The sequence below is a fragment of the Protopterus annectens genome, chromosome 5.part0, assembly GCF_019279795.1.
Source record: "Protopterus annectens isolate FY-2018-M chromosome 5.part0, PAN1.0, whole genome shotgun sequence".
Taxonomy (NCBI): Eukaryota; Metazoa; Chordata; order Ceratodontiformes; family Protopteridae; genus Protopterus; species Protopterus annectens.
Window position 1 is genome coordinate 1,618,378,405 of NC_056735.1, and position 17,974 is coordinate 1,618,396,378.

The 17,974-nt window shown below is 43.4% G+C and overlaps 1 protein-coding gene across 5 annotated transcripts in view; it reads left to right on the top strand.

Annotated features, from left to right (window-relative positions):
- Positions 1-17,974, top strand: part of USP16 (ubiquitin specific peptidase 16) — a 1,120,218-nt gene that overhangs the window by 318,769 nt on the left and 783,475 nt on the right. For all 5 annotated transcript variants that reach the window (XM_044071387.1, XM_044071383.1, XM_044071384.1 and 2 more), the window contains one exon: positions 4,294-4,421. In XM_044071387.1, coding sequence (XP_043927322.1) covers positions 4,294-4,421 — 128 coding nt within the window. The remainder of the gene's footprint in view (positions 1-4,293; positions 4,422-17,974) is intronic.

Sequence of the window (17,974 nt, forward strand, 5' to 3'; positions counted from 1 at the left end):
TGTAATTAGAAGGCATGCTTGGTTAAAGGAACAAAATCTGCCTGATCATGTTAAAGTTAAACTATTAGATGCACCTTTACAGCATGATACTTTGTTTGGTGTTAAGGCAGAAGAGGTGTTAAAGAAAATGGAGGACAAAGCTAAATCTATGCAAACGGTCAAATATTTTTACAAGTACAGCCACCTAGGTTTAGTAGACACTGGCCAACAAAGAATTGGTCCTTTCCTGTGTCAGACAGACCTCAAAGGGGCAGAACCAGATGCCCTAGAGGCAGATCCCAGGCGCAAGGTTCATTCCGTTCAAAACAATGGGGGGCTTCTACCTCCAAAGTTGGAGAAGGCATATCACAACCATTCAGAGGTGACCTGTGTCTGGCATGCAAGGGATCCTCCAACAAATTAATGATGGAATTACTGCACATCAGCAAGTCAAATGGCATCAAACATACTCTGTCTAGGGACCTAAACCTCTTCTGCAACATCAACAGAATGGTTTGGGGGAACAGGTATCTCTCGCAAAGGATACTGCTGCTGTGGTACAGACTCCACATAAAACAAAGTGCATCCCTGTTCATTTTCAAGTACAACTTAAATTTATGGATGGGAAATAGAAAATTTACCCCAGGACTGCCAGTTGGGTAAGGCCAATCTATAACCAAATGGAATAGGTTATTTCATGCACAAAATGCGACATTGACTAGGCTTAAAATGGTCTGCAAGGGCAGCTAGCCAATACTTAGCTATGAACCTATGTAATTTGGACTTTAAGTTCATTGTGATTCCTAAATCCATGCAGACTTGAAGCAAGGAATCCCTGGCTTGAATAAGTAGATTCCTGGTTGGGGCAGTAATGATCCAGTTGTCCAGGTTTGGGAATACTCATAAACTCTGCAGTCTTGGGTAAGCTGCTACCATTGCCATACCCTTGGTAAAACCTGGGGGGGGGCTGTATTGAGTCCAAAGGGCAGTGCTCTGAATTGGAAATAACTAGCTCCCAGCCAGAAGCAAAGATACTTTCTTGGAGTGCCTGTCCATCTTTATATGGTAGTAAGCATCTTGAAGATCAGTCAAGCATATCCAGTAGTCCTTCTTTGGCAATGGAAGAATGGACTGAACCATGACCATCTGGAATTTTGTTTTACAAATATTTTCAGTTGATTTAGGTCCAAAATTGGCTTTGGGTCCCCATTTGTCTTTGGCAGTAAAAAGAGTCTTGAATAAATTTTGGATTTTTTTCATCTAGCAGGACCTCTTTGATCACTCGATTTCTTTGCAGCTTCTTTATTTCTGAAGTGTCTGCTTCCTATTGTGAGGATAGAACATCAGGAATTCTTTTCTGGAGTGAGAGGGAGTATGAAAAGGTATGACCTAGCCTCCGGTTGCTGTCCTCTGCACCCATTTGTCTTGAGTGATTACCATCCAGGTTGTTCGATGCAGAGATAAGTGCCCCCATTAGTCTCCAGAGTATGACAACCAGGCATATATTCAGGACTTCTGGATAGGCTTCTCTTAGAAAGGAACCCTGAAGCCTTGGTTTTGTGGACCACCTGTGCTTCTTGGGAAGTCTCCATTATAAGAGTTCCCCCCTCTGAAACGGGGAGCAGCCTATCCAGAAGTGTCTGATGTAAACCATGCAATTTACAAATCCTCTTCCCTCCCTTCTGATTTCTGGAGATGGTCCACTGAGTTTTGAGAATTTGATCCCTACAGCAGAGGGGGATTTACCATCTTTACTTCTGCAGGGAGTTTCTTTGACATTAGAACCAAACCAGGTTGATCCATCATAAGGGGCTTTGGACCTCTCTTCTGCCAGTTCCTTCTTAGTGACTGCTGCCACTACCATGGAATCTACAGCAGGACCCTTGCTCCAATGGAGTCTTATCTTTAGGAGCTACTAAAAATTTGTCAGCCTTCTTAGGGATAGGCTTAGCCATAACTGGTTCCTTCCATGCCCTCGATGATATTTGGACAGTCATCTCGTCATTGAGGGGAACCAACCAAGAAGTAGATGGGCCAGAATCAAAAGCTTCAAGGAACACTGTCGCCTCCAGAGAAAGGTCTTGGAAGGACCAACCCACTCAATAAGAAGTTCCAGAATCTCCCTGAATGAGACATCCTCGGGGGGGGGGGGTTGAACCTTCTCCTTCATCGAAATCCCTGCCAGTGTCACAGATTCCTCAGGGAATCTATATGCCTTCTATTGCATTTATATTTCTGGTGGATCTGTGCTGTCGGAGGTTTAGGAGAGGACTCTGAAACAGAGAGAGAATCTCTGTGGAGACCAGTCTCAGTTTTCTGAAATGGGCTGCCTCAACAGGACAGGAAGAGCAGGCTTCAGACTCTGGGAAATCTTATGGAGATGGGTAGGATCCAGTTCTGAAAGGACAGATCTTTGTTTGGACTGGGTGAGAACTCTTGAAAGCCTAGAATGCCAAGCTCAAGATGGGTCCAGGGAGCCCTGCCTCCAGATACAAAACTCCTGAAAGTGACTCAAACCTGCAAGCCGTCCAACTCTGGACCAACATTGGAGCCAAACTATCTAGAAGCAATGCTAAGGGGAGAAAGGGATCCGAATACTTCTGATCCAGTCACAAGTTATTAAAGTCAACACCAACAGTCTGGCTATGAGACTGAGATGGCTCCAAATGTGCTAGAGCTGGCTCTGTCAGAGAACTCATCATAGTCGAGGAGGAATGTAATTTCTTGTTCAGTGTAGACTTACCTTGGGTTAAAGACAGATCAAAGGGCTCCAGTCATAGAGGACAGATCAGAGATGGAGTTATTAATGACCCAAGTGGGAGAGACGTGTCTTCCAGATCTAAAAGTGGTTAAAACCGGGAGTACCCTCAACTGAGTCTGTGTCTGAAGGAAACACCTCATCATCCTGTTCACATTCACTTCTTTGAGGCTCAGAGTGGACCTAACTGACCTTAAGAAAGAAGTGGAGGAAGGAGGCCTGGATAGATGCCTTGGCCTGTCCTGTAAAACTAGAGACGGGAACCTAGGAGTCACAGGTTCCAGTGGAAAAACTGGGTGGTGTAGCAGATCTGATGATTATTGGATCCAAAAATAGCTCTGGATTCAAGAGTTTAGGTATCTTCACTGGTAGGGTCAGAGCCACTGAAGGTGTCTGGTCTTGTGATCTTTTTTTCACAGACTTTTTCTTGTCTTTTTCTGTCTCTTTATGTCATTCTTTTTTTTTTACCAGCCTTTTGTTTGCAAGAGGAAGAAGTAGCAGCCACGTTTTCCTTGAAACTGAAGAAGGCTAGAAGATGCTTCAAAGCAAGCTTGTTTCTCCTCTCTGTTAAAGTTGTCTGCCTGGAGGCTTCCCAAATACAGCAGGACACCACTAACTGAAAAATCCCCAGACAGTAGACGCATTTCTCATGCTTATCAGAATTAAGAAGCTTGTGAGGACAAACAACACTTTTTAAATCTCTGTGGCTTATATGACATGTTTGTACATAAAATGCTGTAAAAGGAAGAGGATTAAAGTACCTAGAAAATAATATACACAGATAAAAGTAAAAATTATTTTTTCCTAACTAAGCAAGTATTAGTACAATGGAGAAAATGTTATTAGCAATAAAAGAAAGGGAAAGGAAAATATCTATATGTATAGGAGTATGTTTATGTATATATCTAAATAGATATAATTGTAAGGGAAAAAGCAAAGGGAATGGATATACTTATCTAGAAGTAATCTTCAAAGTTTCCACAAAAAACTCTCCTGAGCAAAAAGATCCATTGTAGTTCGTCAAGTGCATATGAGATCTGAAGTAGCTTGTTCTATTCACAGGGATTATGGAGTAGGGGGGAGGTGGTTGTAGCCAGTTCCAAGGTTGGTTCAGAGACCCATCCTTTGAGGGACGGATGGAAAAAATGACATCAGCTGTTTCATTTTCTGATATTGTTTCTTATCTGTTATTTGCGGTTTGTCATTACAAGGTGGTCAAATATGTGATGCTATGGTGTAACAATTGCAAGTAGTCACAAAAGTGTCATCTGTGATCAAAAAAGGTAAAGGAATGTACATTTCATTGCTGTATGGTTCTGTAATTTTTGCCTTGTATATATGTGGATGTGGGTGCATGAAATATCCCCACTAAATGTAGAACTGGGTAAAAGAATGGTATCACAGAAATGAAAGTGTATTAAATTATAATAAGGTACTTCCAGAATAGAGTTGCTTGTGAATTATATATAGTTTGATAAAATTATGATACCATTTTTACTGTGGCGTGATTCATTTGCAGGTTTTAGAATTTTTCTTTTTTTCTTTTTCTAAATCAGCCTCTAATAGTTAATCTTGTGAATCCAGGATCTCTTACTTCTGCCATGTACCAATTTCTGACTGAAATGCATGAGACAAAAAAAGGTGTCGTTATTCCTAAAGAGCTCTTCTCACAAGTATGTAAAAAGTGAGTATCGTCTTTTTATTCTGCATGGTACTGCTTAGTTTTACACATATGTTATGTCACTCTAGACACTTTTTTTTTTCAGATAAGTTTTTTTCAGAGGTGCCTGTTATGGTAACAACTGCTAGCTTCAGATATTTGAAAAATATTGGCAAGATCTGAATTTTTAAAAAAAACTGTATTTACATTTCACACACAAACTTTGTAACCTAAATAAAAACGACATCAGTCATATGCAATGAACATTTCCAGATCTTAATTGACAATCTTGTCTTTATATATTTTCTTTCCATCAACATTATTAGCCACTTTTCAACACACCCTACATTCTCGTTCATCAGTTGGCCACTGACCATTCTCCTCTTATTCCTGTTGACTGTTTCCATGTACTTTCCCCATAGATGCCATGCAGTTTACTGCATCCCCTTCCTCCTTTTCTATCTCTGTCTGAGATCTCATCTATTTTTTCTTTTATTTCTTAATCATAATTATTTTACCCTGTACAAATTGGGAAGTTGCACTGCTCAATATGTTTGCTAATGTTGGTTTAATATTTGAGTTTGATTTTCTTGTGATTGTTGGGTTTACTTCTGCTGGCAAACAAAAAAAAAACATAGTGGTCTCTGAATGTTTAGCGTGAAGCATGTAAATCTATTCCCTTGTATAGTGTGGTCAAATAAAATAATGGGGTAGAATTTATCATTTGCTTCAGTACATTCAGTCTGCAGAACCAAGCATTTTTTTTCAGTTTGCATCATTGAGCCTCCTTTAAGTTATTTTTCACTCATGCTTTATTCATGCTAGTAGTACCTCAGAAACATTGAGAAATGGTTCCTGTGGATCATATCCTGGTCAAGAAGTAAAATAAAATAAAATTGTTGTTTTTGCTGGAATTTTAGTAAATTGTAATGAGCTACCCTAATCACTGACAAGGTACGTCAGTGTTTTCATTTTTTTTAGAACATAATTAAATATTCTATGATCCTAGCCAGTGCTGGTTCCACTGACTCCAGAAAAGAGACTAATAATACAGAAGGATGCTCATGTGGGTGTTTTTTTGCATTTTAAGAAAAATTACATCACTCTGCAAATAACTTGGTAGAAGTTTGTTATTTTGTTTACTGGTTATTACCAGTGGCTCTTTTTCCAGATAAAATAATATATATAAAAGTTCTGTTCATATTGTCCTGGCGCTTGTGGAAGAAAAAATCTAAATCTGCTTGTTCCTCCACAGTTCCCCCCCTTTATCCCCCACAAATCAGTATTGAATTTTTGGAGCTGAACATCCGCTAACTTCTCCTGTTGTTCCTTTTCCTCTCCAACTTTGTCTGCCACATATTGTACTAGGTTAACAATTTTATGAATGCCTATACTTGGCCAGTTTAAACAAACCTTTTTAATCTATTCTTGAATTGGTGACCGTAAGCCTTTTACAAAGTCTGCTGACAGTCCACTGGCTGCTGCTTTTTCTATAGGTTCTGGATACCCTGAAAAGGCTTCAAACGCATCTGTCATACTTTACAAATATGCATCAGTGGATTCATTCTGTTTTTTTTGTACAGTTCCCTTAATTCTTGCCCAGTTAAATGTTGGGTGAAATGCTTTAGTGATGGCTTTTAATAAACTGTCTTTCTAGCAGTAAGAAAACAGTTATCCATATATTTAGGAATGTTAACGCCTATAGCTGATTTTCCCATTTTTTTCTAAAATTGTCTGGGGGAGTTGAGGCTTTCAAAACTGCGTATAAATCTATGATAGTTGACTTGGGGGGGGGGGGGTGAATGGGGGCTTACCTTGGAGGAAAGAACTTTATTGGTAGATTATTCTTAATGTTGCAAACACCCCACGTATTAATGATGTTGTTTATATAGGATCCGTTTTGAAGAAAAAATATTTTTCTTTATGAACAGTTTTTATTAGCAAAGTTCTTATCACAAATTAATATAAAAATATTGAATTAGGTAGTTTTTAAAGGTGCATTTCTCTTTAAATTTTGGTTTTGGAGCTAAAATTTGTATTTAAATAGCAGGAAGTGTGGGGATGCACAAGCCAGTGCATTTCTTTGTGCCGGTCCCAAGCCCGGATAAATGGGGAGGGTTGCGTCAGGAAGGGCATTCGGCATAAAAATTCTGCCACAACACTTATGGCGCAAAAATTTCTTATTTCCATACCGGATCAGTCAAGGCCCAGGTTAACAACGATCGCCACCAGTACTGTTAGCCAACAGGATGTTGGCGGAAATTGGGCTACTGTTGGCCGAAGGAGAAGAGGAGGGCGAAGGCATGCCCAAAGGCAGGAAGGTTAGGAGTGTTGGAACTTTGAATGTTGGCAGTATGACTGGTATAGGAAGAGAGCTAGCTGATATGATGGAGAGAAGGAAGGTTGTTATATTGTGCGTGCAAGAGACCAGATGGAAGGGAAGTAAGGCCAGGTGTTTAGGAAACGGGTTCAAATTGTTCTATCATGGTGTGGATGGCAGGAGAAATGGGGTAGGGGTTATACTAAAGGAACAATATGCCAAGAGTGTTTTAGATGTGAAGAGAGTGTCTGACAGAGTGATGTTTATGAAGCTCGAAATTGATGGTGTAATGATGAATGTTGTTAGTCATATGCTCCACAAGTTGGGTGTGCGATGGTTGAGAAAGAGAAATTTTGGAGTGACTTGGATGAAGTTGTGGTGAGTGTTCCCAAGGGTGAGTGATTGGAGCGGACTTTAATGGGCATGTTGGTGAAGTGAACAGAGGGGATGAGGAAGTGATGGGTAGGTATGGTGTTAAGGAGAGGAATGCAGAAGGTCAGATGATTGTGGATTTTGTGAAAAGGGTGGACATGGCTGTGGTGAATACGTATTTTAAGAAGAGGGAGGAGCATAGGGTGACATACAAGAGTGGAGGAAGATGCACACAGGTGGATTATATCCTGTGTAGGAGGGCCAGTCTGAAGGAGATTGGAGACTGTAAAGTGGTGGCAGGGGAAAGTGTAGTTAAGCAGCATAGAATGGTGGTCTGTAGGATGTCGTTGGTGATCAAGAAGAGGAGGAGTGTGAAAGCAGTGCCAAGGATTAAATGGTGGAAGTTAAAAAAGGGTGATTGTGAAGTGGAGTTTAGGGAAGAGTTAAGACAGGCACTGGGAGGCAGTGGAGAGTTACCGAATAGCTGGGTAACTACAGCAGAACTAGTAAGGGAGACTGCTAGAAAGGTGCTTGGTGTGACATCTGGACAGAGGAAGGAGGACAAGGAGACCTGGTGGTGGAATGAGGAAGTACAAGAGAGTATACAGAGGAAGAGGCTGGCGAAGAAGAAGGGGGATTGTCAAAGAGATGAAGAAAGCAGACATGAGTATAAGGAGATGAGGCGCATGGCAAAGAGAGAGGTGGCGAAAGCTAAGGATAAGGCGTATGGAGAGTTGTATGAGAGATTGGACACTAAAGAGGGAGAAAAGGACCTGTACCGATTGGCTAGACAGAGGGACAGAGCTGGGAAAGATGTGCAGCAAGTAAGGGTGATAATAGATAGTGAGGGAAAGGTACTCACAAGAGAGGAGAGTGTGTTGAGTAGATGGAAAGAGTCTTTTGAGAGGCTGATGAATGAAGAGAATGAGAGAGAGAAGGTTGGATGATGTGGGAATAGTGAATCAGGAAGTGAAACAGATTAGCAAGGAGTAAGTAAGGACAGCTATGAAGAGGATGAAGAATGGAAAGGCTGTTGGCCCAGATGACATACCAATGGAAGCATGGAGGTGCTCAGGAGAAATGGCAATGGAATTTTTAACTAGATTGTTTAATGAAATTTTGGAAAGTCAGAGGATGCCTTAGGAGTGGAGAAAAAGTGTTTTGGTACCTATCTTTAAGAATAAGGGTGATGTGCAGAGCTGCAGTAACTACAGAGGGATAAAATTGATCAGTCACAGCTTGAAGTTATGGGAAAGAGTAGTAGAAGCTAGATTAAGAAGGGAAGTGATGATTAGTGATCAGCAGTATGGTTTCATGCCAGGAAAGAGCACTACAGATGCAATGTTTGCTCTGAGAATGTTATTGGAGAAATGAAGAGAAGGTCAGAAGGAGTTGCATTGTGTCTTTGTAGACTAGGAGAAAGCATATGACAGGGTGCCTAGAGAAGAGTTGTGGTATTGTATGAGGAAGTCGGGAGTGGCAGAGAAGTATGTAAGAGTGGTACAGGATATGTACGAGGGTAGTGTGACAGTGGTGAGGACTGCAGTGGGAGTGACAGATCCGTTTAAGGTGGAGGTGGGATTACATCAAGGATCAGCTCGGAGTCCTTTCTTATTTGCAGTGGTGATGGACAGATTGACAGATGAGATCAGACAGGAGGCCCCGTGGACTATGATGTTTGCAGATGACATTGTGATCTGTAGTGAGAGTAGGAATCAGGTTGAGGAGAGGTGGAGATATGCTCTAGAGAGCAGAGGAATGAAGGTCAGCAGGGCTAAGACAGAATATATGTGTGTAAATGAGAGGGAGGGTAGAGGAATGGTGAGGATGCAGGGAGTAGAGTTGGTAAAGGTGGATGAGTTTAAGTACTTGGGATCAACAGTTCAGAGTAATGGTGAATGGAAGAGAGGTGAAGAAGAGAGTACAGGCAGGGTGGGATGGGTGGAGAAGAGTGTCAGGAGTGATTTGTGACAGACGGGTACCAGTAAGAGTGAAAGGGAAGGTCTACAAGAGGGTAGTGAGACCAGCTATGTTATATGGGTTGGAGACAGTGGCATTGACAAAAAGGCAGGAGTCAGAGCTGGATGTGGCAGAGTTAAAGATGTTAAGATTTGCACTCGGTGTGACTAGGATGGATAGGATTTAGGAATCAGTATATTAGAGGGTCAGCTCATGTTGGACAGTTTGGAGACAAAGCAAGAGAGACGAGATTGCGTTGGTTTGGACATGTGCTGAGGAGGGATGATGGGTATATTGGGAAAAAGATGCTAAGGATGGAGCTGCCAGGTAAGAGGAAAAGAGGAAGGGCTAAGATAAGGTTTATGGACGTGGTGAGAGAAGACATGCAGGCAGTTGGTGTGACAGAGCAAGATGCAGAGGATAGGAAGAAATGGAAAGAGATGATCCGCTGTGGCGACTCCTAACGGGAAAAGCCGAAAGATGATGATGATGTAGTTTTTTTTTTCACTCTGAGGAAGTTCTGTTAATTTTAAGAATGAAAATGCTTAGTATTTTACAATAAAAGAAGTTGTGGACATTTTTGGAGCAGTGTTTTGTTATTTTTGTTTACTTAGTATGCTTGTCATGTTTTTGGATTGTTTTGTAGTTATTTGGTATTGCAGTGTTCAGAACGTCACAGCTTGTTTTATTTTCTGGAGAGAAAGGGGGTGCTAGTAGTCGAGATGAGCCGCAGGACCTTACACAGCTCCTGGAATGTATGGGATTGATGAAGAGCCGTATTGATAATGACTTTGCAGCACTTAGAAGTTCCAGTTCTGCCAATTTGGCTGGACCTGATAATGGTAGATGTTCTTCATGTTTCACTGTTGCAGCCATCACACTTGGGTTATCTGCCTGCAGGTAGCCCTCAGTCGGCCTGAATACCAAAGCCAACCTTCCCCCTCTAAAAGACAAAGAATTGATTTCCCTTCTGATTCAACAGACCATGAGTCCGATGACGACTCATGATCCCTCTGATTACCAGGACATGTATCTACCTATGAGAATTCTGATGCAGAGAATTTCATTCCCTCTGCATCCCCTTCACAGGACTTTTCTTTTGGTGAAACCTTGCATACCCTAAGAGAGCATTTCCGCTGGGAATGCCAGGACTACCCACAGTCCAGAAAGAGACTCAGAGAATTTTTAGACGTGCTTCAGCACGGGCATCTAGCTAATACCCCCTGTCCTGGATATTGTAGATGATGTTTTCATGGAATCCATTCTTACTCCTGATATTTTACCACCAGCTCATAGAAAGCCTGTCAGGTACTACAGGGTACCTAACTCTCACAAATTTCTCTTTAAAAATCCCACTGCAGATCCAGAGACCATTTCCCAGGGACCTAAAGGTATTAAGGCTACTACAGCCAAAAATCCTACTCCTTTGGACAGGGATTCGAGGGGTTTGGACAGATGGGGCAAGAAGGTATATACCTCTGCAACTCTTGCCATCAGGGCTTTAAATTGCCAGTTTCACATGTTGAAGTACCAGCAGCATATTATGGAACTAATTAAACAAAAAATGTTGTTGCTTCCAGATTTTGCAGAAAATAAAGACTTACAACAGTTACTGCATTCTGCAAACCACGTCAGTACACATACTTTGCAGTGTGGTTTTGATGCCTTAGAAGCATCTTGCAGGGCTGCTGTCACTGGGTCTGTACTGAGAAGGCATGCCTGGCTGAAGGAACAAATCTTGCCAGACCATGTCAAAGCAAAATTACTAGATGCTCCATTAAACCAGGAACATTTGTTTGGCACAAAAGCAGAAGAGGTTCTTAAAAAGATGGAGGAAAAAGCTAAATCTATGCAAACTGTTAAATATTTCTTACAAGTACAGCCACCTAGATTCAGTAGGCATTGGCCTTCAAAAAACTGGTTCTTTCCAGTCCCTACCAGGTATTCTCAACCCAAACCCAGGGGCAACAGACCACCAGGGCTACAGTCTCAGGGTACGCAGAGATCTAAACAATGGAGTGCTCCCCCCTCAAAAACAGGGAGTGGTAAGCCACCCCCAATGGAAAAAATTCACAATGACTTGTCTAAAATCCTTCCCAGCCATGGCTCAAAAGTAAGTACTTTCTCTTCGCAGTATCAGGGCTATTCAACCTGTTCCAGTAGAGCAAAGAGGACAGGGTTTCTACTCCAGACTGTTCCTGGTGCCCAGAAAAGAGGGCTCTTGGTGCCCTAACCTGGACCTGTCCATTCTCAAAACCTTCCTGGTGGTCCCAAAATTCAAAATGCTTATACTACAACAGCTGCTTCCTATGCTAGCCAAGGACTCCTGGCTAGTCACCCTAGACCTAAAAGAAGCTTATCTGCACATCCTCATAAGGGAATCTTACAGGAAATATCTACGATATTCTTCGTGTTTCACTGTTGCATTCATCACACTTGGGTTATCTGCCTGCAGGTAGCCCTCAGTCAGCCCGAATACCAGAGTCTTGGGATTTCTGCATCAGATGCTGTCGCCTCTTCCATGATGTCAGGTCGTCAGTGGTATAAAACATGCAGCCGACGCCATTACATCGGCTTTTCTTGTTGTGCGGGAGCATGTAGCAGAAGCAGTTCACAAGTGCCAGTCGGCCGCTTCCTGAAATTTTCGTTTTTCGAGTTTCAAACCTGAAGTCTTGTAAAGCTAAGTACCCCATTGGGGATTCTTTTTTCTTGCTCTAACCGATGTCAGAAAAAGTTAACAATTGTCTTGTCTGTGGAAAGCAAATACCTCACAGAGATTTTCATTTTTACTGCTTTACCTGTTCAAGCACAAGACCACGACATCCCTCGCTGTCGGTTTTGTGCCTTATTCAATGCCCCAGCTATTCGTTGTCGGGCTATTTATGTCACTAAATTCTTTCCCTCTCGTTCACCGTATTCCAAAATTGGTTCGATAAGCCATCCAACTACCGATCTTCCGAAAAAAACGCAAGGATAAAGACAGAGACAGACTGCATAGGTCCAAAACTGACGATGATGCTTCCGTAAAGCTAGTCGCCAGTACGCCGGTACTCAGTGAGGCACTTTCGCAGTCCCTGTTGCCCACTTCTACAGATTTGCAGGCCTCTACTGAGACACATTCAGATGTGTATGCCGTGAGATGCTTCTTGGACTATGGAACCTGCAGATGTCTCTACCTTGGATGGGTCTGGAGCCGCTGTGCAGGCAAAGGCTTCTGAGGATGTATTCAGACCTTCCGATGTTCATATTAAACTGACTACTTCATTAATGACTAAAACTACCGAATTTCTCAGGCCCAGAGTTCGCACTACGCCTAGGAAACCGACGACCAAAGCACATTCTCAAGCTCCCATGCCACAGAAACAAATGCTTAGAATGGCTGAAGACCTTATTACTTTAATTAGGGGAAGCCAGCCTTCCCCCTCTAAAAGACAAATAATTGATTTTCCTTCTGATTCTACAGACCATGAGTCCAATGACTGTAACCCTTCTGATTACCAGGACATACCCTTATTGACCTATGAGGACTCAGATGCAGAGGAATCCAATCCCTCTGCCTCCCCCCAAGAGGACTTTTCTTTTGGCGAAACTTGCATACCTTAAGAGAGCATTTCCACTGGGAATGCCGGGACTACCCACAGTCCAAAAAGAGATTTAGGGAATTTTTAGACTTGCCTCATTATAGGCCTCTAGCTAAACCTCATGTCCTGGATATTGTAGATGATGTCTTTATGGAATCCAGTCTTACCCCTGATACTTTACCATCAACTCCTAGAAAGCCTGACCGGTACTACAGAGTACCTGGCTCTCACAATTTTCTCTTTAAAAATTCCACTACAGATCCAGAGACCATTTCCCAGGGACCTAAAGGTATTAAGGCTACTACAGCCAAAAACCCTACCCCTATGGACAGAGATTCTAGGGCTTTATACAGAGTAAGTGTACAAAACTGTACTATGTTCTTTGTATTTCACTGTTGCAGTCATCACACTTGGGTTGATTCCCAAAGCTGAGGAAGGGTGGAGGCAGTCGAGAAATATTGGGGCTGGCAAACAGGCCTTGTAAAACTGCTGTGGCAAATCAAGCTCTGGATTTAGAAAAGATAGGTAAGTGGTAATGCTTGGTGAAGGTGTGTACAGAACTCCAGGTTGCAGCTTCCAGGATGTTCCAGGTAGGGAGTCCCCTGAGAAATGCTGTAGAGGTTGAGGTAGCCCTAGTGGAATGAGGTCTGATCCCCAGTGAGGTAGGTTTTCCATGGTGTTTGTAGGAGAAATGGATGCAGTGTGCTATCCATTTAGAAATGGTTTGCTTTGAAATGGCCTTGCCCTCTGCCCCTGTAGCAAAGCTGACTAGCAGCTGGTCAGATTTTCTGAAAGGATTAGTCCTGTCAAGGTAGAACCTGAGCTGTCTGTGCACGTCCAAGGGGTGCAGGATCCTTTTTCCTTTATTCAGTTATGTGGGTTAGTCCTGCATGGAAGATAATGAAGGGTTCCACAGCCATAAGGGCCTGTAACTCTCTTCTTGCTAAAGTGATGTCTATAAGTAAGGCTGTTTTCCAAGAGACGAATTTTAACTCTGCTGTAGCAGCAGGCTTAAAAGGGGGGGGGGTGAGCTTCTCTAGTACAAAGTTAAGGTCCCAGGCAGGAGTGGGAGCTCTCCTTGGGGGTCTTAAATTGTGAGCCTCTCTGAGGAACTGTTTGATCAGAGGGTGAGAGAAGAGGGTTGGCTCATATTGTAATGAGCTGAGATGGCAGAGGCATGGATAGAATCTTAATTGATGAGAAGGATAGGCCTTTGTGGAGCAGCTCTGCTAGATAATCTAGGATTTGAGGTAAGGTGGGCACAGCTGTGTCCTTTCCTTGAGACTGGCTCCAAGAACAGTATCTGTTCCACTTTTCTGAATATGATTTACTAGTACTTGCCCTCCCGGCCTCAAGGATAACATCCAGCACCTGTTTGCTAAGGGTTGCTGGTGATGTATTCAGGGAATAAGCCAGGCTGTCTGGTTCAGGGTTTGCAGCTGAGGATGCAAAATCTGTCCCTCCTGCTGGGACGGCAGAGAGGGGGTCTGATGTAGGTGCAAGGGTGGCACTGCTGTCAGACTGCATAGGAGTGGGTACTAGTGCTGGCATGGCTAGTCTGGTGCAATAAGGATTGTCCTTGGCCTGTCCTGTTTGATCTTGAGTAGTACTATTGAAAGGAGGGGGCAGATGGGGAACGGCATAGACTGAGAGGTTTCTAAATGGATACCACATTGCATCCATTTCTGCTACAAACACCATGGAAAACCTACCCCACATGGGATCAGACCTCATTCCACTAGTGCTACCTCAACCTCTACAGCATTTCTCAGGGGACTCCCTACCAGGAACATCCTGGAAGCTGCAACCTGGAGTTCTGTACACACCTTCACTAAGCATTACCACTTACCTATCTTTTCTAAATCCAGAGCTAGATTTGCCACAGCAGTCTTACAAGGCCTGCTTGCCAGCCCTAATACTTCTTGACTGCTTTCACCCTTCCTCAGCTTTGGGAATCTACCCAAGTGTGATGATTACAACAGTGAAACACGAAGAACATGGTACAGTTGTGTACACTTACCATAAATGTAGATGTTCGAGTGTATTCAGTGTTGCAGTCCTGGTTACCCTCCCTCCAGCCCCCTGTCTTTTCTATACTTTCTACCGATCCTCTTTTTTGACCATATCTTATGGCAATGGTATTTACTTTCTACTTGAGGTGTTCCACACCATGTGATTGCTTCCTATTTTGGGGGCTCCTGACATCTGGTGTAAGAAAAACTGATGTAATGGCATTGGCTGCATGTTTTATACCCCTGACAACCTGACGTCATGGAAGAGGTGACAGCATCCGACGCCGAAATCCCAAGACTCTGGTATTTGAGCCGACTGAGGGCTACCTGCAGGCAGATAACCCAAGTGTGATGACTGCAACAGTGAATACACTCAAACATCTACATTTATAGTAAGTGTACACAACTGTACTTTTCAGGGCAGGCTGTATGCACTATCAGTTCTCTGCACTTCCCTTTGGCTTATCTACTGCGCCCAGGGTATTCACAAAGTGCCTGGCTCCAGCTATTGCATACTTCAGGCAGAGATATTCAAATATATACCTACTTGGATGATTGCCTGATTCAGTCGGACAGTCAGGAATTGCTACTTCAGCACCTGGCATTTGTAAAGAGACTTCTAACTTCTTTGGGGTACACCATCAATGAAAAGAAATCTGGTGTCCAGCCAAAAGATTGTATTCCTGGGAGCAAGCTTGAACATAACTTCCCAGATAGTATTCCTTACTCCAGAAAAGCAGATTTATTTGACAGACTACTTCAAACTAATTGCCACCAGAACCCAGCTGTCTGCAAGAAAAATACTGCAAGCCCTAGGGTTCATGGCCTCATGCATTCTTCTAATTCCATATGCAAGACTGCATATGAGGAAACTTCAATGGTAATTAAAAAGTCTCTGGTGCCAACATTCTCAGGACCTGGAAACTATTCCTATCATTCCTTGTCTAAGGGCAGAGTTCCTTTGGTGGGCTGAGGCTTGCAGCCACAACAAGGGACTCCATTTCACTCAATCCCCTGCCACCCAAACCCTGACAACAGATGTATCAGACTGTGCATGGGGGGTTCACATGGCTGGCAAATGCATTCAAGGCAAATGGGGCCCAGGACAAATTCACCTACATATCAATCAAAAAGAAATGTTAGCTGTACAGAATGCTCTGACAGCCGTCATAAACCTTATCCTTCCAGGCCAACTCTTGATAAAGACAGACAACACCACAGTTAGTTGGTACATAAACAAGCAGAGAGGAACTCATTCCTACCCACTCTGCAGGTTAATCATGGCCCTGTGAAACACAGCCTTGAGCAACCAAGTGCACCTGCAAGCTCAATTCCTGCCAGGCAAACAAAATTCACTGGCAGACAACTTAAGCAGAAATCTACTGGATCTACACGAGTGGAAACTGGAACCCAGCTCATTCAAACTTCTAACCCACAGGTGGGTGACATCAGAGGTGGACCTCTTTGCCTCCCCTCAAAAACATCAATTGAGCAAATTTTGCACTAGAAATCCCCACAGCCAAGCATGGAAAGTGGATGCCCTATCCTTTACATGGGAAAACCTCTCAATTTATGCCTTTCCCCCTCTGCCCCTCCTCTCAAAAGTGCTACTCAAGATCAAACAGGACAAACCAAGGACAATCCTTATTGCCCTGGACTGGCCCTGCCAGCAGTGGTACCCACTCCTACACTGTGTGGCAGCAAGGCCACCCTGGCACCTACATCAGACCCCCTCCCTGCTGTCCCAGCAGGAGGGACAGATTTTGCATCCTCAGCTGCAAACCCTGAACCTTGCAGCCTGGCTTATTCCCTGAATACGCCACCAGCAACCCTCTGCAAACAGGTGCTGGACGTCATCCTTGAGGCCAGATGGCCTAGTACTAGGAAATCCTGTTAAGAAAAATGGAAAAGATAATGTTCTTGGAGCCAGTATCAAGTAAAGGACACAGCCATGCCCACCTTACCTCAAATCCTAGATTACCTAGCAGAGCTGCTCCACAAAGGCCAATCCTTTTCTTCTATTAAGATTCATGCCTCGGCCATCACAGCTCATTATAATACTGAGCCACCTCTCTTTTCTCACCCTCTGGTGAAACAGTTCCTGAGAGTAGCTAACAATTTAAGACCTCCGAGGAGAGCGCCCACCCCTGCCTGGGACCTTAACTTTGTACTAGAGAAGCTCACGCTTCCCCCTTTTGAGCCTCCTGCTTCAGCGCAGTTAAAATTCCTCTCTTGGAAAACTGCATTACTCCAAGCCATCACTTCAGCAAGAAGAGTGTCTGAGTTACAGGCACTAATGGCTGTGGAACCTTTCATTATTTTCCATGCTGACAGGGTTTCCCTCAGGACTAAACCCATATTTTATGCCCAAGATGTGATATCCAGTGTGGCTCTAAACCAATCCATCCATTTAAAAACCTTTTTCCCTAATCCTCAGAATAAAGGGGAAGTGATCCTGCACTCCTTGGACGTGCACAGACAACTCAGGTTCTACCTTGATAGGACTAAGCCTTTCAGAACATCTGACCAGCTGCTAGTCAGCTTTGCTACAGGGGCAGAGGGCAAGGCCATTTCAAAGCAAAACATTTCCAAATGGATAGCACACTGCATCCATTTCTGCTACAAGCACTATGGAAAACCTACCCCATAGGGCATCAGAACTCATTCCACTAGGGCTACCTCAACCTCTACAGCATTTCTTAGGGGAGTCCCTACCAGGGACATCCTGGAAGCTGCAACCTGGAGTTCTGTACACACCTTCACCAAGCATTACCACTTACCTGTCTTTTCTAAATCCAGAGCTGGATTTTCCACAGCGGTCTTACAAGGCCTGCTAGCCAGCCCTACTATTTCTTGACTGCTTCCACCCTTACTCAGCTTTGGGAGTCTACTCAAGTGTGATGATTGCAACAGTGAAACACGAAGAACATGGTAGAGTTGTGTACACTTACTGTAAATGTAGATGTTCGAGTATATTCAGTGTTGCTGTCCTGGTTACCCTCCCTCCAGCCCCCTGACTCTTCTATGCTTTCTACCTATCCTCCTTTTGGCCATATCTTATGGCTGTGGTATTTACGGGAGGTGTTCCACACCATGTAATTGCTTCCTATTTTGGGGGCTCTTGACATCTGGGGCAAGAAAAACTGATGTAATGGCATTGGCTGCATGTTTTATACCCCTGACGACCTGATGTCTTGGAAGAGGTGACAGCATTCGACGCAGAAATCCCAAGACTCTGGTATTCGGGCAGACTGAGGGCTACCTGCAGGCAGATAACCCAAGTGTGATGACTGCAGCAGTGAATGCAATCGAACATCTACATTTATGGTAAGT